The 25,965-nt window shown below is 40.5% G+C and overlaps 1 protein-coding gene across 3 annotated transcripts in view; it reads right to left on the minus strand.

Moving 5' to 3' along the window:
• Positions 1-25,965, minus strand: part of ADCY1 (adenylate cyclase 1) — a 181,401-nt gene that overhangs the window by 103,444 nt on the left and 51,992 nt on the right. For all 3 annotated transcript variants that reach the window (XR_012629129.1, XM_074869914.1, XM_074869905.1), the window contains exon 3: positions 12,648-12,766. Coding sequence is in view for 2 of the 3 variants with exons in the window: in XM_074869914.1 (XP_074726015.1) it covers positions 12,648-12,766 (119 nt within the window). In the remaining variant the exon portion in view is untranslated. The remainder of the gene's footprint in view (positions 1-12,647; positions 12,767-25,965) is intronic.

The raw sequence follows: 25,965 nt of genomic DNA on the forward strand, positions 1-25,965 counted from the left end.
CACCATGAAATGTTACAACCATAGCAGCTGCTGCATTTCTTTTGAAAGTAGGCTGAAATACAAATGACGAAACATGATTTTTCAGCAGGGATAGTAGGAAACAGGCAGTGGATGGGTAGGGGCTTTGCAGACCCAAAGTGAAACTGGGACTGTGAGCCTGCTGCTTCCACAGTCTGTTGCCACTCAGGGGTGGCAGTCCTGAGGAGGATGACCCCCTCTCACACACATGGAGCTCTGGTATTCTAAAAATGGCATTGAAACTCATTAGCCAGTTTATTTTATTTCAGATAGTGAGCTGACCAATATTATCTCTTGCACTTCTTCACCTGTCTGTGTCCATCTGTTACCTCTTGACTTGCTACTTCAACTACAAGTATTGTAGGGCAGTGCCAACACTTACTCTTTTATTGCACAATGTCTAAAACAAATTAGGGCAGCATCTTCGTCTGTGATGTGGGGTTTTGACTATGGAGTCAAATCACCCATTTGATACTATCAACTTTTTTCCCCCTGCTACGTTCTGCTCAGGTTTTTGGAACATAAAGGACACAGAAGGCCTTTATCAGGAGGTGGCAAAATCTGCCAAAGGGAGTGAGAACAGAAAAGAGATTATAATTCTTGCTATGGCCATGAAAACCATAAGGGTCCTAAAGAGAGAAATGATAAGATATACAGTGCCAGAATTCCAGTGATATGCCTGAAGTGTTTCCAGGGCCAAACCATATTTTCAAATGCATTCAAGTATTTTCAAAGTCCAACTCCCCACCTGTTTCTCAGCAGAACACAAATTAACACTGAAATTCCCTTTCCTTTGATTTGGATATATTATTCACACAAAACCAACGAGGGTCTTAAATGTAGGCCATGTCTAACATTGATATATTTAGAAAAGTTAAGACAAAGCAACTACAGGAGTGACGTCAGTGTAAAGGCACATTAATCACTCCTGTAGATGCATTCATTCAAGAGCAAAGTAGCCTTGGTTCACTGTAACTTAATCGCTAATTGCCATGGAGGTTCACATCCTCAAAGACGATTAAACCAGAGTAAACCTGGGGTACCTTAGTTATGCATGAAAGAGTCCTCACAATGGTATGGTATACAAAGGGACACTTCACAGTGATTGCCAAGTAATTTTATTGTTAAAAAAAATATATATTAGCATATGTGGAAACGAGAAGTGAGAAGCTACCCATTAACAACTGTTTGCCTTAACGACCATTCAGGGATATGACTCTCCCTGCTTTAATTTCACAGAAATCTTAACAATGCAATTGGGGCACTCTGGTGAAAAAAAAGAAAAAAAACCAACCAAAACCAAACAAAAAACCATCTCAAACTGCAACTATTAAAGAAAAAGAGAAATGAAAGTGGAAAGAAAGTGAAAACAAAGGACAAAGGTTACTTGTTTGTTAAACAGCATAGTTTGCACATGATTCAAGTGCTACTCTCTGTGACAAGTGATTTAAATGTGATGCTTAGCAAGGCTAAGTAGTTACTACAGTGCTAAGCCTGGTGGTGCCCCATTGCCCAAAGGCTCAGCAGTGCTCTTATTCCTCCATTTCACAACTGAGCTAAGGGACCCCAAGCAGCTATCATTCTCTTTACTTGTGTGCTATACCAAAAAATGCAATTCTATGATCTTTGAGATATTCAGCATTTGTCCTGTAGTTTTCAGTCATACCAGGATTTTACCAGTAAGTTCACAGGATCAGGAAGTTTGACTAATCTGGTAAAAACGTAAATCACTTTGACTTTTAGACAGACAAGTTATTAGCATTATAAATTACAACAGCATGTCAATATTCTAATTAAATCCTAGGGGAGGAAATAATCAATTACCAAGCAGAGCTTTGTCAGAACTTCTACTCTGCTCTTGATTTTAAAGTCTGCATGATGCCATTGTGTTGCTGGAGCAGTGTTGTCCAGGGTTAGAGGTTTTCTTGCTCCCAATGCTGCCTGATTGCTTACAAAAGATGAAAGGAACATACACTGAGTATTACAAAAGCACAAGACAGCAGCAGAAGATGACTAGTTTGAAATCCTTCCTTCTGATCGTTTTATTTGAGATGCAAGACACACTTTTGTCACTCTCTCAAGGTATTGTTACCCTTTCCACAACTTAAAACCCTTATCACTTCTGTAACACCTTCTGCTCATAGCTAATAACCACTTGTTGGTGCAGCTGCACCAAAGGCAAGGCTAAAGTCCAGTTCTGACTCTAGCTTTTCCATAGCTATTTTCTGAAACTTTTGACTGGTCTTAATCTCATTTAGTAAAATAAGCTTAAAACTACTTGGGTTTTTTGTATAATAATGTAGTAGATTTAACATTTTTTTAAAATGCATTGATTGATAGAGTGTAGCTTATATACTCTCCACTGAAAACACAGACTGTCTTACACTTACATAATCAAGTTTCTATATTCAATAGGAAAATTAGCTTATTTTTGACAGAGAGCTACCCAATTTTTTCCATAATATTTTATACATAAATGGCTTGGTTTAGTTACTAATAATACTAAATAATCTTACAATAATTATGTCCAAAGCATTTTGAAATATACATAATCTCAGGAAGGTATTTGCAACTGCAAAAATCCCCAAATTTGCAAATAAATTTCTTCAAAGGAGTTTAATTTGCTACAGAACATTTCCTGTTACAAATGTTATGCACTGCATCTTTCCTTCTGATCTTAGAATAGTTCATCCTTTCTTAATGAAACACCTTTCTGAAAAGGTAACTTTTTCGAAAAAGTTTGAAAAACCAGTTCCTCCAATTACAGTGTACAATAATTGCATCTACAATTACCCATGAACAGCTCCTGCTAGACACTCCATGCGCAGACAACATGCCTAAACTCTAATATCCACATAATTTAGTATAAGACTGTATGCCCCACAGACTACTGCAACAAAGCATATATGATAGACACCTGTACCTTAATGTGTAAATACAGATTTGTAAGCATTGAAGAGCAGTGTTTTGACTATTTGTTTCCCTCCTAATTTATTAATGACATAGAGGGAGTGAGTGCACCCTCAGCAAGTTTGCAGACGACACCAAGCTGAGTGGTGCAGTTGAAACACTACAGGAAAGGGATGCCACACAGAGGGACCTTGACAGGCTTGAGGAGTGGGCCCATGTGACCAACTTGAAGTTCAACAAGGCCAAGCATAAGGTCCTGCACATGGGTTGCGGCAACACAAAGATGGATATAGACTGAGGGATGAATGGATTGAGCAGCCCTGTGGAGGAGGATTTAGGGGTACTGGTGGATGAAATATTGGACATGAGTCGGCACTGTGTGCTTGCAGCCCAGAAAGCCAATTCTATCTCAGGATGCATAAAAAGAAGCATGGCCAGCAAGTCAAGGGAGGTGATTCTCCCTCTCTACTCCACTCTCATGAAATCCCACCTGGAGTACTGCATCCAGCTCTGCAGTCCCCAGCCCAAGAAGGACATGGACCTGCTAGGGCAGGTCCAGATGATGGTCATGAAAACGGTCAAGGGGCTGGAGCAACCCCCTTATGAAGAAAGGCTGAAAGAGTTAGAGTTGTTCAGTCTTAAGAGAAGACTCTGGGAAGATCTTATTGTGGCCTTTCAATATATAAAGGGGGGTTATAAGAAACATGGAGAGACACTTTTTAGCAGGCTCTGTAGTGAAAGGACAAGGAGCAATGGTTTTAATCTGAAAGAGGGTAGATTTAGATTAGATACAAGGAAGAAATTCTTTACTATGAGGGTGGAACAGGTTTCTCAGAGAAGCTGTGAATGCCCCATCCCTGGAAGTACTCAAGGTCAGGCTGGTCAGGGTTTTGAGCAACCTTATCTAGTTAAAGATGTCCCTGACCATGACAGGGAAATTGGACTAGATGATCTTTCACGGTTCTTTCCAACTCAAACCATTTTATGATTCCATGATTCTAATTTTTAATGGAGGTTTCCTAAGGGCTTTTTTTAAAGCTACCTGGATTATTTGATTTGATACACAAACAGCTATTTCTAACTGCTTCTAGTATAAAAATACTGAATAAATGCAAAGCAACACTGCAGTGAGCACCTTCAAGAAAGAAAGCATTATAAACAGCCATTTCTCTCATCTCTGTCACAAACAAGGTGTTGAGCTGGTTCAGCAGAGGCATACAAGTTACATACATCATTATCTCATACTCCTTGACTATCTATCTGGTGTATTTCTGTGTTGACAAGCCCTGAGTCATCCCCCCAGGACCTTCTGTATTCCTGCTTTTTCCCCTGTCATCCCTGCAGGCTGGCATAGCCAGCACCTGCTCAGTGACTCTCTAGTTGTCCTGCAGCACTGCAGGAAGCTGCTGTACCCGCTAAAACTGAGAGTGGAAAGCTTGTGGCTTGGTTTAAGATATTTAATCTGCTTCCCAACTGTGAGTATTGACAGAGCAAACCTTTCCTATGTCACTCTATAGGGTGTTCAGGAGGAGAAATCCTGCCAGGTTACACAAGAGATTTAAGAGCTTGTAGGTGGTAAATGTTCACTTTTAACAGCGCTCATTCATGTGCACTGTGCACTTGAATAGTCCTGCTGGTTTCAATAAAGCCACTTCTATAAACAAAAAGGATCAAAATAAGGAGGGGTTTTGTGCCCTGTTTTTTTATTTCCAGTCGGGTTATTTGTTTAATTAGAGTACAACTTATAAGAATGATGTTTTCATGGCACATGCTGCCTCAGAAAGGAACCTGTAGGATTTTTTTTTCCTTAAAGATAAGGGAAAAATATTAATAAGGGAAAATTATTAATAATTTTGTCTATAACTCACTGCAATGATTAAGAAAAAAGTACTCAAAAAATAAAAGAGGGCTGTTAAAACTAAAAACAAAGGGGAGGTTGTTTTTACAAAATAATCATTCATGAAAACTAGTTCACTGTGAAGTCTTACGAGCTCAGAAAGTCTACATACAAAAGCCTGTTCATAGGCATCATAATCACAGCTCTTTAAAACATCGGAATGGGTAAGATAAATTCAAAAATTTTTTGAGTTCTGATGCTTTCTAGAAGATAGGACAGACCAGAAATATCTGCATATAAATAGCCTCAGACTGGGTCACAACAACCTCTAAATGTCCATGAGGGATCTTTTAATTGGTAGCTTTGAATTAGGCAGTGTGTTGCCTGAAATTATAATCTCTTACAAAGCAGCCAGTTCTATTTCATACTTGTAAAAATTAGGCTAAATGAAATTGCTGCACCAGAGGCTCAAGAAATTGATAGCAGTTCAATGTGCACTTTCTGTTTCTCTCTTGAATATTTGAGTTATGGAGCAGAGTGAGAAGTTTTCTGTTACCACATCAAGTCAGCCATATCCTTATTCATGCATGTGTTGAAACAGTTTCATTAGTATCTAATGGAGTGAGAAAAGTCCATTTCCAAAAGAGACAAACAACAAAATGTGTTGAGGGCTCCATACAGGGCATATATTTGAGCTGAAACACAACTTGAAATTACTTAATTGAATTATAGCTGCACGGAGAGATTTAGTCAGGACTAGAATGTTTTTAAAGTAGCCACTGTACATATATATGTAATCTGTAAATTCCTCAGCCCTGTAGGGCCAGACAAGGGATAAGAGAAGGAAATATTAATCCTACATTACTTAACCTAATCTTAGGAAAGAGCTATCTCTTGTATGTTACAAACCATATTCCTGAGCATACAATCATAGAACAGTTTGCGTTGGAAGGGACCAAGTGCCAAAAGTTTTGCACAAGTCCTGGTAGATGATGACAGTTTCTCTTCCCTTATCCACCAACACTGTAACTCCATTGTAGAAGGCCACCCAACTCGTCAGGCACAATTTGCCCTTAGTGAAGCCATGCTGGCTGTCACTAATCACCTCCTTATTTTCCATGTGTCCTAGTAGAGTTTTCAGGAGGATCCGCTCCATGATCTTGCTGGGCACAGAGGTGAGACTGACTGGCCTGTAGTTCCGTGGCTCTTCCTTTTTTCCCTTTTTAAAAATGGGGGTTATGTTTCCCCTTTTCTAGTCAGTAGGAACTTCATCAGACTGCCACTTCTCAATATGATGGATAGTGGCTTATCCACTTCATCCACCAGTTCCCTTGGGACCCGCAGACGCATCTCATCAGGTCCCGTGGACTTCTGTAACTTCATGTTCCTTAGATGTACTTGAACCTGATCTTCTCCTACACTGGGCAGTTCTTCATTGTCTCAGTTCCCACCTTTGCCCTCTGCATCTTGGGCGTTGTGGCTGGAGCACTTGCCAGTGAAGACTGAGGCCAAAAAGTCATTGAGTACCTCAGCATTTTCCACATCCTGGGTAACAAGGCCTCCTGTTTCCTTATGGAGAGGGCCCGCATTTTCCCTCATCTTCCTTTTATCACTGACATATTTTCTTTGTTGCCCTTGACATCCCTAGCCAGATTTAATTCTATCAGAGCTTTGGCCTTCCTAACCTGATCCCTGGCTACCTGGACAGTTTCTCTGTATTCCTCCCAGGCTATCCGTCCTTGTTTACACCCTCTGTAGGCTTTCATTTTGTGTTTGAGCTTGCCCAGGAGCTCCTTGTTCATCCATGCAGGCCTCCTGGCGTTTTTGCCTGACTTCCTCTTTTCTGGGAGACATTGCTTCTGAGCTTGAGGGAGGTAATCCCTGAATATTAACCAGCTCTCTTAGGCCCCTCTTCCCTCCAGGACTTTATTCCATGGTACTCTACCAAGCAGACCCCTGAAGAGGCCAAAGTCTGCTCTCCTGAAATCCAGGGTAGAGAGCTTGCTGTGCACCATCTTCACTGCCCTAAGGATCTTGAACTCCACCATTTCATAGTCACTGCAGCCAAGGCTGCCCTTGAGCTTCATATTCTGCACCAGCCCCTCCTTGTTGGTGAGAACAAGCTCGAGCATAGCACCTCTCCTTGTTGGCTCCTCTATCACTTGGAGAAGGGAGTTATCATCAATGCATTCTGAGAACCTCCTGGATTGCTTATGCCCTGCTGTGTTGTCCCTCCAACAGATATCGGGGTGGCTGAAGTCCCACATGAGGACCAGGGCTTGTGAACGTGAGGCTGCTCCTATATGTCTACAGATGGCCTCATCCGCTCAGTCTTCCTGGTTGGGTGGCCTGTAGCAGACCCCCACTATAACGTCACCTGTCCCTGCCCTCCCTTTAATCCTGACTCATAAGGTCTCGGTGGGCTCCCCATCCATCCCCAGGCGGAGTTCCATGTACTCCAGCTGGTCATTGACATGGAGTGACAATCCCTCCTTGTCTTCCCTGCCTGTCCTTGCTAAAGAGCCTGTATCCTTCCTTTCCAACACTCCAGTCATAGAAGCCATCCCACCACATCTCTGTGATGCCAATAAGATAGCAGCCCTGCAGGCGTGCATGCATCTCTAACTCCTCTTGTTTATTCCCCATGCTACGTGCATTTTCATAGAGGTATTTAAGTTGGGCCCCTGATGAAGCTGACTTACTACCTGGAATTCCTTTGTGCTGCTCTTCAGGTGCTCTCCTGCTGTCCTGTGTTCCCTCTCCAGGCTTTGGGCATCTATTGCTGGCATTGGCATAAAACCGGTAAGAGTGGGATAGATTGAGGTGCCCCTTCCCTGGCAACTTTAGTTTAAACCCATCTTCACCAGCTTGGCAAGCCTATGACCAAAGATGCTCTTCACCTTCTCTGACAGATGGACCCCATCAGCCCCCAGTAGACCAGGTTTCTCAAAGTGAGTCTCATGGTCTAAGTAGCCAAACCTCTGGCTGTGGCACCAGTCCTGTAACCAGTTGTTGATTTGCCAGATTCAACTGGTCCTTTCATACCCCTTCCCTTTGTCTGGGAGGATTGATGAAAAAGCTACCTGCACTCCAGAGTCCCCTACCACCACTCCCAGGGCTCTGCAGTCCTTCTTGATACTCCTCAGACTGCTCCTGGCTGTATCACTGGTGCCCATGTGAAACAACAGCATTGGATAATAGCGGACTGTACGAGGCTCAGTGGTCTCTCTTATCCCTGATACGAGCCCCCAGTAAGCAGCACACCTCTCTAGAGTGCATCAGGTCGGCAGATGGGTGCCTCCTTACTTCTCAGAAGAGTCGTCTACTGCTATCACCTGTTGCCTTTTCTTAGTTCTGATGGTTGTTATATGGGGAGCAGATTGGGCTGCCCTACTTAGCTCCAGAGTCTCTCCTGATGTGACGGGCCTTTCTGCTTCAGTCTGTAGAGAAGTGAAGTGGTTGTGCAAGGGCACCACCTCAGGCTTCGGGGGAAGTCTCTTCCTCCTGCAGGTCCTTGCCTTTGCAAGCTCCCATTCTTCTGCGTTATTGCCTCCCCACCTCCCTTCCATGTGTTCCAGTGGGGGAGTTTTTGGCTGTTTGGCTGTGAGTGCATTCAGACTGCACTTGAAACCAGCTATCTAACTCCTTCCCAGCCTCCCTGATGCTATGTAGCCTTCTCACCACCTCCCGCAGCTCAGGAGGTCCTCCACCTGGGCACCCCTTTTGCAGGCATCACAGAAGAGCTGCTCTCACATGCCATCTGGTCCTCACATCCTTCATGGTGACCTTGGCTGGGCTCACCCCAGTAAGATAACACCTGTACGGTGTTGAAATGGCTCCTGAACTGTATATGGACTACTTCCTTCTCATGAGGCACAGATATTACACGGGCTGTGACTATTTTACCTTCCTGATGCTTGAATTTAGTGTCCTCACTAGGTTCATGCTATATATTGGATGTGTATTTGCATGTCTTATTTTGCATATAGCATTTGCATTAACTTGTTTGTTTCCATTTAAAACACATCAACTCATTTCCTACTGTACAGCAATTCTGTTCAAAAACTTTACAAGGTAGCAGATGTACAAAAAGTCTCATTTCTTCCTCTGTGACAAAAAAAGTAATACCTTCTTCAAGATCATTGGGTAATATTCAGGTGTTCCACACAAAACGTAGGAAAAGAAGCAGCGTATCTGTAGAGTGAATAATTTGTTGGCAAAGGACTGATTTTCATCAACTTGTAACAGTTCCTTTTGACATCTTCTTTGGGAAGGTTCCACAGATAAATATATTCTGTTTTAACCACTACTCTTTACACAGTGTACACAGGAGATAATAAAACTTGCCTGGGAAAAATTTCTTGTTCTTTTTTGCACAGGCACAAATACATACAGAGGGTTGGAATGGATAACAACCTTTTCTTGTACCATTATCTTACTTTCAAAAGTAAGGGCCTAGTGATCTTTCTCTTTGAAGAGCTTGTACATGTCCTTCTTAGCAGGCATTTTTCGTTTGCTAAATGTGAGCATTTTGAAGGAGAAAAGGGTTTTTCTCCACAAAACACTACAGTTCCCAGGGCCCTTGCAAGTTCCTGCTGTTCTGCATAGGAAGCCATCTATTTAGTGCTCTTTTATGGGCCATATTCATTGATGCCCTTAGAACAGTCTCAAATGGAAATGTAAAGTAAGTTTTAAACTGGCCCCCTCTCCACACAGAAATCTTCAATTGATGTTGAAGGAGTTTAATGCTTTCTATTGCAGAAAGAAAAATAAACTCCTGGGCACTAAGGTGGAAGTCGGAAGCGATTTCTCAGTGAAAAAAGTTGTCTGTGAGCAAAATGAATTCCTCTCTTTACTACAGACCTGGGAAGAGCTCATCAAAGGATGACACAACTCTGAGGGCTCTGCCCTCAACATGGAGAGGCATGTTTCCATGCCCTTCTGGAGGAGCAGTCAGTTGCAGGCAGTCATTCAACAACTATTTGATAGTTGGAAAAATATTTACCAACTAATTGATAAACCAGGGCTGTTGCATGGTGTATCTGAAATGCCAGTATCTCTTCCCAGCCCGTCATTCACTTCTTACAGGGTTATATATATATCCACTGTAATGTGTACCCCTGTGTTTTTCCGGGAGAAGGTAAAGAAGGTAACTATATGAATGTCTTATTTTTCACATGCAAGATCTAGTGCTTTTTTTCAGGCAGCTATTTAGAAGACTGAAACAGATGGTTTTTGTTACTGGCGAGGGTTTTTTGTTTGGGTTTTGTTTTTTTTTTTTAATAGGTCAGGAGTGGAAAAATCACAGAGTTTACTAATTGCATGCCTACTTCCTCCTGCTGATCCTTTCTGGAGGACAGTGTTCTGACACTTCCAGATATTTGCCTGGAGAAAAAGAAAGCATTGCTATAGGAAAGGTAAAAGTGCAGCTCATTTTCTATTTTCCACTGTGTATCTTTGGGGTTAAAAACTCTAGGAATTTAGAACTATATAGGGGCTTTTTGTTTGTTTGTTTTAATAGTGGTGCTTTACAGAAGCTTGGTGTGATGAGGGCAAGTCATGAGAATATGGGAGTGATCTCTTAGGTCCTTCTGGTATAGCAATGAACTGACACTATCAAAAGAAGAATAATTGTTTTCATCTCCTTAAAAAGGTAAAGCACACATATTATTGGCATTGACCATTAGCAGCACATCCCTCCACACTCGTGTCAGGGTCACACCTGCAGGGGCATCCCCTGCATCGTTCAGATCTGAAGACTTACACAGCTCCTGGGGTGAAACCCCAGTGTACCAGGACCTGCTAGCAACAGCTTGCTGGGTATTTACTGGGACACTATTCCTCCTCCCTTATCTTCTTTTTTTCGTATGGTAGTTGCATTACTGAAACAAAAGGTAATACAGTTTCTTATAGTACAGATGGTGAGGGGAGGTCTCCTGTTTTCAGTTCTCTTCCCTTTGACATTAAAGTGAGACCATTTTACTTTGCCTCCATTTGCCCCAAACTACTCTCTTAATGTCAGAGAATTAATTCACCTCTCCAGACAGGATACTCAGGTTCAATATCTTTTATGAACTCCACATTGAAGCAGTGAGTAAGCCACAGCAGCCCTAGTGGTTATGTGAAACACCATTTAATATAGAAAATAAAACAGATCGCAGCACAAGAGAGGACTCAGAAGCACCATAATCAACCAGTTCAGCTGCAAAACAGTGGTGTTTAAGACTACCCACACTGCAACCAATGCAGAAACCTGTGACCCATACACAGTATAAATATACTGATGAGGCTATAACTGTCATTGGCTTGCCTTGAACCTGAATGTAAGTGTAACCAACAGTATATATACATACATGTGTATTTCACAGCACTGTGATGGCATAACTAGACACAATTTTTATAAGTATATAAGCAATGTGATCAGCAACGAGACAAACAATGATAGTAGAAGGCACCCAAGCAGCAAAAATCCTGCAGGCAGCATACAAGGTAAGCACAAGTGACTGCAAATAGACAGGACATCATCCAATGATGAAAGATTGTCCAGAGAAAGAAAACAAGACAAATGGTGTTGGTGGGAGGCAACAGCATAAAAGCATGAGATGTAAACAAGGAAAACCAGAAAAGGAGCAAGACAGTCCACTTTGATCTTGAATTCTCTCCTTCAGGAGCTCTCAAGACTGACTTTGGCAATTGAGAGCCATCAAAGACTGTAATGAACAATGCTAACTTTGCAACATCAGCTCTGGGGTACTGTCACTTGGAGCTAACTTTAAATTGATTGTTAAAGACCAAGAGTTTTGTATAGATAGTGATGAGAACAACATTATGTAAGATTTAACTATTAACAAGAAGTGAGCTGCTAATGAATAATGAATTCTAGTGTAAAACTGATCTAATTTGTCAGTGTTTGTCTTCTAAACACTCTGATCACAGCCATCTCTGATTCCCTTACTGACATAAATGCTTTTAGTTGCAACAGTTTAGTCACTAGGAAGTGGTCCTCACAAATATTAGTCTTAGCTCAATGGGAGATAGACTGAACCCCAGAAGGAATTTACCAGTGGATGAGGGAGGGAAGGAGGTGCTAAGGGAGTTTACTCCTTTGCCACATGAGTACATGGTGCAAATCAAGGCAGTTCTGCAGCATCACTTACTAAACCTGCACCTTGGCTAGTGCAAGAGTGGCACCAAGTAAACCTCTTTGACATTGTTTTTGGTCTGGAAACAAGGCACTTGAAGAAAAAGTAGCTAGAGGCAGTATGGGAAAACAGCACCATTCAAACAAGGCCTTTAAGAAGTTTGGGGGGACAGAGAAGAATAGCAAATGAGAATGCACTTTAACAACAACTGGAATAAATGAGGGCACTTGCACAACAGTCTTTTACTGAACAAGAGCAAGAAGTAGACTTGAGCCTCAGTCAATAACCTCTGAGGAGGAATCCTCATATGATGGGGACAAATGCACATTTTTTTAAGCTTACAACACACTTTCTTTCTGTATTTCCCTGCTATTACCCAGAAAATCTATTGCATTAAAAGTAATCCACCTTACTATCAGGAAAATAAAAATGTGTAAAAGTTACCATGCAAAATAAATACTCCTATTCACCCAAAATGTAATACAGTACAAAAAGAATGACTACTCGTTTGAAAAAAGGTGTCTACCTCCCAGCACTACTAGTCTAAGCCATTTATTAATTCACCATTATCTTCTGAGAAGACGATTAAGTCTCCCTAGTGTGCCCATTCTCCCCCTCTGCATAAATGACAAATCTTCACTGTACTGTTTGGGTTTTTTTTCTCCATGCAATTGCATGTCACTGTATTTCTACTGAATATTCTCTGCTTTAAATTATTTCATGGGCTGCATCAATCCTACCTAACATTGTCATGTCTTTGAATGTAAATCTTGTGGAAAATCCTTTCAGGAGGCTTCAGGAAATCTTCCTTCATTTCCATTGCAACATTCCTGGGCAAAAGACTCATCAAGAGACGTTCCTAAAAGAAAACGTAAACAACATCAATTTTGTGATATAGTGTGTGACCATTACTCAAAAGTTTTAAACGAGCAAACTAGATGATCTTTTTCTGCTGTAGTCTGCTTCCTAAGAATTTCTGCTGCATAAATAATACGAACCATTTCTCTCAAACTTCTGCAAACTGTGTGGGTGTCTTTTTTAAGTCTTCTGCACTAAAAAAAAATTAAAAAATCAAAAAAACTATACAGAAAGGAAAGAGCCAACTTCAAAAGCAGGTAATTGTCCATAATTTTCATTAACATCACAGTACTAATAATAACAACTTACTTTATTGTTAGTAGCATTTATCTGTCTGGGAAAGACTTCCCAGGATCATTTGCTATCCTTTTGTGTGTCCTATTTCTGAATCTAATGAAAGTGTTACATTACAAGGACTATGACAGCTGGTTATTAAGCAGCGAGAGTGGATGATAGATTTTCCACTGTCTGAATCAGTGAAACAGTAATAAATGTATAGTTTTAATGGCATCTTATCCAGGGTGGCAATGTGTGTTCCAGCTAGCTCAGTAATGGAATGCATGAGTACAAGCCCCTGATTAAACCCATCTCTTCTTGCTATATCCACAGAGAGATTTTTAGCATGGGTCACTGACATGCACAAAAAGGACCTCTAATGGTCCTTTTGGATCTTGTCAGTAATGACTATAAAGCCCTAGGTAGTTTTTCCACATATTCTGGCCCATTCACAGGCACCACCTCGAAAACTTGTAGCAGGTGTTAGGTGTTTTAAAGTGACCTTAGGTATCTACTTAAGTTTTTGTTTTCACACAGAAAACACCTGTCATTTAAAATGCAGTTCCAAGCTTATCCATCGGACCTGCTAGCTTCAGCCATAGCAACAGTCTGAATGAATTCACATAACCACATCCAATATGATTCAGGAATCCCAGGTTCCAGAGAACACGAGGGAAGGCTGGAGCAAGGAAGATGTACCCTTAGTGGAAGAGGATCTGGTCAGGGAATACTCAAGCAAACTGGACATACATATATGGGCCCTGATGGGATGCACCCACAAGCACTGGGGGAGCTTGCAGATGTCATTGGAAGGCCATCCTCTCTAATCTTTGATCAAATATGGTGGCTGGAAGAAATGTCTGAAGACTGGAGGAAAGAAAATGTTACTTTTATCTTCAAGAAGGGCAAGAAGGAGGACCAGGGAACTACAGGCCAGTCAGTTTCACCTTGAGCCCTGGAAAAGTGATGGAGCAGTTCATCCTGGAAACCAGGGTGGTTGGACTAGATGGCCTCCAGAGTTCCTCTCCTACCTCAACTCTTCTGTGATTCTGTTATCTAATGATGGAGAACCACTGTAATGGCAGCTGCGAGACATTACAGAAGCATAGATCTTGGCCAAAACACACTCTCCTTTTATTTAAATGACATTAAATAAATAAGGAGCAGCAATTAACACTGAGAAGAGGGTATGTGCACAGACAAGTGCTTTGTGTTGCTCACATGCACACACTCACCAGCCAAACCCACCAAATAATACTGAAAGGGTTTCTAATTTTACAGTTCCTTCTGGAAAAAGACACATTGAATATTTATGTCACCAAGGAATAAGTTAAACTTTGTGGAACTGCCCTGGTACTTACATTAGACTAAAGGTCTTCATGTTTGTGGCAGTTCATGTGGACTTGAGGCTAAGAATCATTAACTAAGTCTATTTCCTATTGTTCTTATATATATAATAATGTAAATGTATAATGTCTAATATAATAATAATAATAATGTCAAGAATATGATGGAATTAAATATTTGTTCACAGTTTATGCATATATCCATTTCAGATTAACCAAACAGTTTCACATCTTGGTAGAAAACGGTTAATTACTACAATTACTACAATTTTTATTTAATTAAGTATGCTTCTATCTCTGTGGCAGAATTATACTTGGTAACCCAAAATTTGGGTTAAAATTCAAAACAAATAGTTTTGTCCACAGTGGATCTTATGAAGCTCTGTTGCCCACTACTTGTGTCTTGCAGTTGATTTGCTGTTTTAACTGAAATATACTGAGGTTGTAAAATGACCTGACCATCTATCAGGCAATAGAGAATTCACACAAGAGAGAAGTTTGGACTGATGTTTAAATTCTCTGGTGTTTAAGGTGAAAAGGATGCTGGAATTCCGTAAGTATTATTCTGGATGCAAATTTTATAATGGCATAGGACAAATGTTCACTGTAGCTTCTCTTTAAGTGAGCATAATTAAACAAGATCTTTGTCATTTTGCTGAAATGGATAAGTGAATTCCAAAGCTATGGAGAAAGAGTGGGGTTTCAGCTTCTGTTTCCTAGGAAGTCAGACTAAAACAGACAAACAACCAAACAAAAATTATACTGACAGACTCCTACAGAGACCAATGCTGACTGAATAGTTCTATAGCCTGTAAATACAATTACAATACAAGATGTGAATAAAAAACTCATAGATAATTTCTGCAGTGCACGTCAAATAGCACAGAAGCCAGGGAAGTAATAACAATCATTACTGTGAAGGCAGCATTGGAGAGCTGTAGGATGCAGCACTTGACAGCATTGAAACCTGCAGATGTCAGATGCAAAACTGGTGATTCCTATACACGTTAGCTTGACTATTACAAGACCTGAAGGGAGCTTATAAAAATCCAATATCAAGTGGTGGCTTGCTTTTTTCATTAGAGACGGGGAAAAAAAAAAAAAAGATGCATTACTGAGAAAAAATTGTAGTCTTTACAAAGAGGGTTAGCAGCCTCAGACTCATTGAGTGAGGAAAGACTCAATTATGACTTTCTCAAAAGGCAGCCACTGCTGACCTTTCAGGACAAGAAGGGAAGCAGCACCATGACTGTAAATAATTGTCACTGGAGGACAGTCTGGAAAATGTAAGAAACAACTCCACAGTGGAAAGTATTGAAGGACTGAAAATAAATGAAAGACAGAATCTAGCTCTCTAGAAAAAATATAAGAAAAGTCTCTTATTTTGAGCGAAACCTCATGTGTCAAGCGAAGCGGTATCGCCCTTCATGTCAGCCTAAGGAATGCTTAAGGACTCAGAGGTTTGGAGCTGCAAGAGTGAATTCATGCATGCCAAATACAGCCATTGGAATGTTTGGGAAAGGGCCCCACCTGGATCTCTATTTAGCAAGTCCTACCATCATTGTCTGTTTTTTTTCATTTGCTCCGGTATGGATGATCTGATTATAAAAATAATCTGAAAACCAGACTAAAAGGAAAACTAGATGTGCATGGCTGCATAGTGCATTGAATGGAACAAGTGACAGCACCGAAGCAAGGCCGGTTACATTTGTGGTGACATTCATGCATGAGTGGTTGTTGCCTCTGATGGGGACGGGTAGTGACAAAAAAATTGAAAGACTGAGACAGGGAGCACTAATCAATTAGCAGCAACTTTGACTAGAATAAAACAACACTCATGCTGAAGACCTTCTTACTGGTGACATCATGTTGTATTGAGGTAGCCTTAACATGTGGCATATTCCAAAATACAGGGCCTAGTAGAGAGAAAAATGTTTCCACATCTTCACCTTTCTCACTGATCCACAATGCTGTTTAGGCTTATTACAGCTGGTTTCTACTCAGAAAATTACATCTTGGCCCTATGACCAACAGAATTTGTACTCTCTTCTTCTCCTGCCTAAATCTTCACTCAGCATTAACATGGTCTGAAGTGAAATCATATGCTGAAAAAAAAGATTATTTTCAGAGATTGTAATTGTCTGTCAATGATTTTGCATTCCCTGCACAAATCTCACTAAGAAAAGAAAATGAGAGATAAGTTCCTATACCTCCTTCATTCACAGCATTTTTCATTAAATTTGCATTTTAAATTGCCAGTCCTAGCCTGGGATTTGGAATGCCAAACTGGACTGCCTCTGCTACTGTCTTATCCTCATTAATGGGGATTTCTGCACTATTAAAGAAGGCTCAATTAATTTTGAAAAGGAGACTCAATTTAGAAAAACATCCAGATTTCTTTCTCCCACAGCAATGAAGCATCGCTAGAAATAAGAGAAGGAACAAACATTCATTTGACTCCAAGGCAAGTCAAAATGTTCATACCAAGCCAATTAGGAATCGCTCAGTGTTACCTTGGCACTATTCAACAACTAGCACCATTATACACATGACAAAGAAGGAAAATATGCAAAGGCAGAGAAATGGCAAAAAAAAAAAAAATTCCCATTGTTAATGGCCAGAAAAACCCTATATTACTACTTGTTGTTTGGAACATTCTCAACCCTAACTGCAAGTACAAGCTCCTGTACTGCAATTCTCAGTCTGGGTTGGACCTGGGGAAAAACTTTAATAGTCTTGCAGTTATTCAAGACTTGGCTAGACAAAGCCACAGTTGACCAGACCTGGTGTTGCTGGCAGTCCTGCTTTGAGGGGGTGGTTGGACTGGATGATTTCCAGAGGTCCCTTCTTGACCAATGTGTATGAAGGGGGACAACAGCACAACAATCAGGAGTGGAGGGTGCCTGTGGCGTCCTGGGGAGGCCTGAAGCCATCCTGCCACCTTACCACACACAAGTGTGGTTTCTGTAATAGCTGCAGAGCTCAAGGCTCAGCACCCTCTAGCAGTAGTCTCTTTCCTGAGAGGGGAAGTGTAAAGAAGCAAGCAGACAACAGAGACTGTTTAAGCAACAGTTTCCATTGTCTGCACATTCTATTCTGCCCCAATGCTCTCTTCAGCTTTGCCCAATTTGGAGACTTCTCAGCACAATTCCCTCTCCCATCCCTGTCCCTGGCCTGGACAGTTTCTCCCACCCACACCCCAGCTCTGCTTTTAAGGGAGTCCCCAGTGCATGTTCCTAATACATTTCTTGCACCTGTCTCCAAATGAAGATGCCCGACTCCTCCCATTTTGAAAATAATTGTCTTTCTTATTTTACTGCTTCTTCCAAACAGTTATGACTTTCTCAAAGTCCCTTTGAAATTTTCACCTTGATTTATAATCATTTCATGCAGCTCCCCAAATAATACTATCCAGTCCAATACCATATTCTATTCCTATTGTACAAAATGATTTATTTTGACATCTGTATGGGAAATGACTGTGATACATTTTAAAATTCCTTCAGCAAGTTGTAAATCATTTATGAATCCACTCTCCCTTCATCAGAAAAGAAGGCTGAAATGCAGAAAAATGTCTTAATGCTCCCTTTTTTTCCCATTGCCTGCTGTGCAGTTGGATGACCCCTCACAACTTTCTACCCATAAACTGGATGTACTTGCTGTGCTTCTCCATGCTAAATTGTATTCCTGTAGATTATCATATGAGATAAATAGAAAAAAATTGGAAATGTTACTTATAGTCAGTGCAGACTATTTTATCAGAGCAAATGGTTGTTGCCATTTTTTCTAAGATACAGAAGAGAAGCAACCAGAGGAACTGTAGTACTGCCTCAAAGCTGCCGGCCCTCATGTTTCTCCGGTTCTTTGAATCTCATTGCTCCTTGTCTTCTCGTGCTACTGTATATGCACATCTAGTGGAATTCATTTTGAGAATGAAGTTGCACTCTGGACCTGCTGAAGGGCTGTGCAGAAAAATTTACTGCTTTGCATGTCTTTCAATCCCATGAGAACAGGACTGTAATAGTTGCAACTCAGTCTCTTTTAGTCAGCTTCGTTGGGTTCCTCCTGAACTGCTGCTTACAGCCAGCCTGCTGGCAGTGCTGCCTGCACCCTCTAGGGAGCCTGGGCCTGACGCCTGCCTTGGCAGACAGCTCTGTCTCATGAAGCTTGCTCAAAATGAGACTCAGAGGTTCCCAAACTCATGCTGGGGAAAGCAGTAACTCTGGATGGCACTCCAGATCCTGGTCCTTTCTCACACTTCCTGGCACTGAACCACATAATTCAGGATAGACTGCATGTTCATGGTCCACTGCTTTTTGCATTTTCATAGGGACTTTAAATGAAAGAAAGAAAAAAGAAGCATGTAACAAACCCAGGTTTGACACCTTTGTTTTCTGGCTGATAAAATATGAATATTTTTGTTTGTTATAGTAACACTCCAACAATGATGACAAATAGGAAAAGGAGCTCACAAAAGAAATAAGCATTTTGATCACCTACTCTACAAGGTTTTTTACAATACAAAACATGAAATCTAACCCACCAATTTTTGCAGTCTACCACAGATCTTCTTTTGTTATTGCTATACTTAAATGGAAAGTGCCACCATATTTAAAAAACATTTTTTTCCCAGAGAAGACAAGCATCAGACATGCATATAAAATATTAATAAGACTGTTTCAAAGTCTACTTATCTATATAATTTTGAGATTCAGCTTCTACTTAGTCAGCAGGGACCTCAAAATACATCCTAAATATTACCACCTGCTACCTAATTATACCTTGATAAGTTCACTCTTGCATAATTTTAAAAGCTACTACTTAGTGAGTTTATGGTCTCTGTCTCCCTATATTACACTGCACAGCCATTTTAATTCCCTGTAAGGAAAACAAAAAAATGAGAGATAAAAGAAGCCTAGTGCAATCCATGGAAGAACAACTTTGTGTAAAACTACTAGGATTTATTTATAGTTCCTGTAAGCTGGAAAACAAAGACAGGAGATTTCATTAGTGAATTATTTTAAATTAAACTATGCTATGTCCTTTCTTCCAACGAAGTACAAGAAAAAGCACCGTTAAAGATGGTGATTTTTTAAAAGCCACAAGGTGGCAATGTTTCAGAACGTTCCTGACATTTCCTGAAAAACTACGTTTATCTATAAGTCATTATTACAATCATAATCAGAAAAGATCATCCATAAAGCTGCCATCTAATACACAGATTTTGAGTAGTAAGAGGATGGCTAACAACATACAGTTATGGCAGATGATCGATATACTATGTATGAACTGCAAGATGGATTCAGGATGAGTAGACCTGCGCCAGACCAATCTGACATCTTTCTATGATTAACTGGTTATTTTTCTTTAAATAAAGGAAAGGTAGAATATATCATTGGCATAGTGTTTAATGAAGCACTGATAAGTTCCACATGGAACATTATTAGTTACAATGGAAAAGGTAAGACTTTGTGAAAGAATTAGGGGAGGGTGAAGTCTTGGCTAAAACAGAGAGAGCAACGGGCAGCATGGACTGCAGAAGCATTGGGCTGGAGACTGGACATAAAGAGACCATAAAACTGCTCAAAGGTGCAAAGTTCACAGGACAGCATACAACAAATGGAATGATAAGTATGAAAAAAACTCAGCAGTACGTTGTGACTTTTAGGTACCAACCACAAAAACACACGAGGTAAGATGAGTTGGAAACTTCTGCATGTCAAAAAGCCCCAGATACCCACTGATCACTGAATAACTATGGAGTGTTTACGTGACGCTACCCTAAAAAAGCAAGTGTGATTCCAGAATGGACTGGAAGATTGCTAGTAGGATAACTTAACCAGGTATACTTAACAAGTAGGATCAGCTCCATAAATCTTGTTCAAACAGGAACAAGAACAGAGAAAGGCTATGAGGATAAACAAGGAAACTAGAAGTATAAAAAGAATAGCCTGTTTTCCTGGATGCCCTCATATCTATTAAATCAGAATGCTCTAGAAATATATCAGTAAGGATTAATCTTCAGGAAGGCAAGCTAACAGCAATGACACCAAATACAAACTGGCAATGAATAAATGACTGCAGCATCAGCCTAGCATTAATCTTTTTACTTTCACCCCATACCCTTAGTATTCACTCTCTCTGAAACCTAACTGGCAAAATTCAATGTATCAACAAAACCATCACAGAAAATGTGACAGGAAAAAGATGGTACTCATTTCAGCTAATGGAAATCTTCCTACTAGAAGCAAACTTGAGCAAGAAGAAGCTAAATTCACACAATCAAATGGTGCCTTTATAATTAAGGCATCTTTATTTGCCTCACTATAGTGAAGGCAAGTAGTCATACAGATATAATCAGACCATTCTCTAGAGCAGGTAACTTGGAACCCTCCTTATGTTTGGCAGGGAAGAAGGAATAGCATTTCTGCAGTACATTGCTAGGGACAGGTATTTCTTGACTCCAGCAGTCATTATCTCTTCAAAGTGGCCCCTTCAAATTAGGTGTGGAACACCACACTGTGTCTTCTGCTCGGTGAAGGCAAAAACAGATGGAGGAAAACAAGGCAAGGCAAGGCAAAAACAAAGCAGTGACAAAACTTTGTCACTTCCCCAATGAGCATGGGGAAGTAAAACAGAGGTCTGAAAATTTCCCTAGGTGCAATCACCAGTGACAAACTGATCAGCAATTATGGAATTATATCCTCAAAACACACATTTCAAATATACTCCAACTCAGAGATCTTTTGAGGAACTGGAGTTAGGAGGTAAAGCATATAGTCTCAACACAAACTACTTATTTTGGTCTTGGTCACTGTTCTGTTCAAAAGATGTATGGGTCAGCAAAGACATGCTACCAACCATGGAAACACTTAGAGAATTTTAGTGGGTATGGGAAGAGTGTAATACAGTATACTTAAAAACATCTGCTAGGAAAACAAAAAGTAAGTCAAATGGGAGTTTTCAAAGCTTTTCTTATTTATTTATTAAATATTAGTTTAATAAATGTCCTTGTTTCTATCAGTAGGATTTTAATAAGTGGGTTCTTGAGGGTATATTAATGACGATGAAACTTTTTTTGGCACAGACTAGCCACTGGACATACCATTCTAAATCTTCCTATGTGAAAAGAAAACATATTGCCCACTCTCTTGCAGAGTCAGGAGGGCCACGTTGCACCTTTCAGTGAAATGATCCCCTCATAGCACTGACAGTAAGCATATGTGTTGAGTATGTATGTTAAAAACAAAAAGACACACTTAAAGCACAATTCCAAAAATTTAATTTCTTTATAAAAAACCTTTTCTGATTCAAATAAAGAGAAGCCTTAAAAAGGATCAGAGAGAGTACCAATCATCTGCCAATGTTGTGATCAGAGGGAACACAGAAGAGCTACTGCAGTTCCTAGGCAGACCTGCAGTTGAGATATGCGAGCTCAGGTTTGAAAGTGACTGAAGTGCTGCACAGAGAGATGTGTTCAACCATGAACATTACTGTCGTATATCTCTCTCTTTGTTTCTTCTGAAGATGCTAGGAAGATTGCATCACAAGCTTCACTGATGCTACCCCCTTCCAGGGTAAATGGAAGAGCAGACAGAACTTCACTGGCTTACCCCTGCTGTACTAAGTTTCCTCTACAGTTACAGGTTCACCTCTTTCCAGTCCACAGCCATGTCTGGTTTGTTCCACCAATGTAACACCAAATACTTGGGCTAGGCACATATGTATTCCTCAGGAAGTGAAAGTCATAGAGCTCAACCTTAAGCAAGGTAGATGCATACCCCTCTTTTGCCCTCACTAATCCTCCAGTTGCCAGCTAGCAGGATTTTTCTCAAAGAACATGCTACATGTTACAGCTCAAGATGGTACTGGGACCGTGGCACTCTGCTTTTCCTCTGCCCCATGAGATATGACATCCTCCCTCACCACACTCCTTCTCCAAACCCCAGATATCTCCACCAACTCCACAGAGATATGTGGCAAACCTGCCATGGTCTGCTCTGGCACTTTGCTGAAAAATGGGGTCAGCGTAGGGGAGCGGGGGGAGAAAGGCCACAGACGGCTCCAGTCCTCTTTCCTCACTGCTGGAGCAGACACACTCTGCAGCTGAGGGTCCAGAACAGGAGAAGAATGGGAGGAACATTAAGGGCACACTGCTGCACTAGTACTGATGCATCTCAACATTGCTATTGTCTGATACAGCATACATTTGAGCTGCAGTAGCCACTCAGTACATGCCTTTTCTTATTACAGATTTTTGCTGCTGGCAGAACAAGCAAGAACTCTTCAGTAAAGATAAACTTTGATTGCTAGTAATAGAAATGGAGCTCAGTAGTGGGTGTAAGCAGACTAAGGATTTTTAACAAACCAGGAATCTGAAGTCAAAAGCAATAATTTTAGAACCTAAGTAAAACAAATTAAGTGGTAAGCAGTTAGCATTTCAAAAACCACAGATGACTTTAGTATAGCAGTATGAAAGCAAATCACAGCGCAAAACAATAAAATGGAATAGATGCCAAAATCTCCAGAGAATAAGAATACTTTCCTTTGAAAAATCTAGAATTTTTCTAATCTAGATTAGAAAAACCTAGAAGCCTTTGTCTTTTGCTACTTGTCCTCATTTTGTCTTCACAGAGCAGGGAAGTGAGCCTAACCCATCAGCAGTAAATCTCATTGCCTTCCAAAGAGGAAAAATAAGGACCAACCACAAACATGCTAAGGAAGCAAAAAGTGTATTCAGTCACTTAAAATAACAAGTGTGACTCAGATTTAGTTCATTATTACCTTGTCAGACTGGGAAAATCCTAATCAAATATGCCTAAAGGGAAGCTAAATTCCAAATGAAATCAGTTTATATCGAAGAGGTAATGGGAAACAGAAACCCTGGAAAGAATTTAAATTATATGACACACAGAAGTTCACTCTAAACAGCAATCCTGGAAAAAAAAAGTACCTTACAATGTATTTTTTTTTCCCGTTAATGTGATGCGGTCTAGGTCTTTTCCTTCAGAGAAGGTTGACCAAAAGGGACAGGCAAAACATCTATGAGAGCACGTGTGTGAAAACAATGAAAGCAAAGTGCCCAGCTATCCTGTTCATGGAGATAATCCATGTTTAAGCAGTAACATAACAACTCAGGAACCATTTGGCAAACTGCACATGTGGCTAGGGCAGCAGCTGTAATGTGAAGCACCTATGTGGCAGAGCTGCTGGTCTGTGGTGGAACCGTCCTGTGTTTGAAGAGTGGCACAGGAAAAGTTGTGTCAAGCTTGTGTTAAACCTTTAGTTAGCTTTTTGCTATAGTTAAGACACTTCTAGAATTGAAAACAATTCTGTGGACAACAATAAAAATACATGTAAGAGAACTTTCCTGATGACATTTCAAAGCTCCCTATAAGTTCCTGCTGCTGAGGGAAGAAGATCAGGAATCACTCCTCAGGTTGCATTACTTTATACTGTGGCATCCTACTAAAATACATAAAAGTATTGCATGAGTGTCCACACAGCACTGCTGTCAGGGATATTGCTTTAAATTTAGAAATCAGCCATAAGAAAGTACTTTTGAAGTATTTGTCTTAATATTTCACTTAAGGATCTGATGCACTATACCTATGATAATTTGCCTTAGCAACTGTCATCCACCTTACGTCATCCATGTTATTCACTGAAAACTGTATGGTAGTGTATTTTTAATCATCTAATGACAGGTTTGTGTGCTCTTATTTGTCCCTTTTCCTCCATTCTCTCTAATGGAAAATACACAGAGCATGTATGAAAAATAAGCTAAAAAATTCACAGAGTAAGACAACACCGGCATATTTGAAGCAGAACATATTAGAAATTTCCCAATATTTAGAATCATAGAATCACAGAATGGTTTGGGTTGGAAGGGACTTTAAAGATCATCTAGTTCCAACCCCCCTGCCATGGGCAGAGACACCTTCCACTAGACCAGGTTGCTCAAAGCCCCGTCCAACTTGGCTTTGAACACGGCCAGGGAGGGGACAGCCATAACTTCTCTGGGCAACCTGTGCCAGTGTCTCACCACCCTCACAGTAAAGAATTTATTCCCAATATCTAATCTAAATCTACCCTCTTTCAGTTTAAAACCATTACCCCTTGTCCTATCACTACACTCCCTGATAAAGAGTCCCTCCCTATCTCTCCTGTAGGCCCCCTTTAAGTACTGGAAAGCTGCTGTAAGGTCTCCCTGAAGCCTTTTCTTCTCTAGGCTAAACAAAACAATTTATTTCAAAACCCCTAACAGCTGAAGTATCAACAGGTTTTAGAATGATACAACTACTATTTTTTAACTTATCTATTTATGTTTGTCTACTTTACTCAATGGAAGCCAGCATCCATTACAATATATAAGAGCTTAACACAGGTGACATGACTTTATGTCATACATACAACTATGAGAAAAACCAAACTGCAACAAGCAGGAGTCCAAGGCATCCCCCCGTTAGACTGAGTATAAGTGACTACATAGACTTATACTAAAAAGCAAAGTTCATATGCCCTATTCAGTTTCCACAGTTCACACCTTGTGTCAAAAAATGAAATGGCTGATAACTGATTTAACTGACATACTATGAACATCAGGAAGCTTTCAGGGGGTGAAATAAAGTTAAACCAAATTGCTATAGTACTGATCTGGCCTGCTGTTGTAAATGTGACTTTTTAAAGGCTTTTATAGATTTTTCTATAATACCATTATGTTACATTTTGCAAATTAAAGGCATGTGGTAGAGTAATACAATTACAGTGCAATTAAAATATATGTACTTTGTATGATTTACAACTGTATGTTTTTTCTTGTGTGTCACTGACATTTGAAGTCCAATTACAAGGAACCTCTCTCTCTTATCATACAGCTGTGTAGCCCTAAGCTTAGGTGTCCCCCTGTAATCACTCCCAGGGAAGAAACTCACCTCATCTTGAGCAAGGTATTCAGGACAGAAAGGATGAACTACCCTTGTATGTGTCTATTACTACTAAGGATTACTGCCTACAGGTTAAAAGGTTAGATTACAAGCCTCACTTTTACTTGGCCAGAGTTAGGCAAGAGGAATTTCAATGGTATGCCAAACAACACAGCTTCTGGCTCTAACCGAATTCAGATGAGATGTTTATTCTGCTTAAAAAGAGGTGCAATAGAGCTGTAAAATCATATTTGTTTGTTTGCTATACCCTGCCTTGCAAGGGGTAACCAGCAGTTCCTAATGGCTTCAGGTCAAAGCTGAAGCCTTCTACCTGAAGGTTTGCATTTAACCTGAGTAGCCCTCAGATTTATTATTTGCTGTATGAAGGATAGACACATGCATGACTATTGCAGGACTGAGGACTAACAGATGCTAGACAGTGGAAAGCTTCTGGGTAGTTATTACTGTGTCAGAGAGAGAAATGTGCCTCTGCAACTCCTTTTACCAGAGAAAGGTGGAAGACGGACCAGGGTGCCACGCAGCAGGATAAAGACAGCCAACAGTTCATCTCAGCTCTGTGTAAGGATCTAAGCAGCCAAAGGTGACAAACAAAGCAGGGAGCAGGACAAGTTCCCATCTCTGCTGCTGCTGCT

The sequence above is a fragment of the Strix uralensis genome, chromosome 1 (assembly GCF_047716275.1).
Source record: "Strix uralensis isolate ZFMK-TIS-50842 chromosome 1, bStrUra1, whole genome shotgun sequence".
NCBI lineage: Eukaryota > Metazoa > Chordata > Aves > Strigiformes > Strigidae > Strix > Strix uralensis.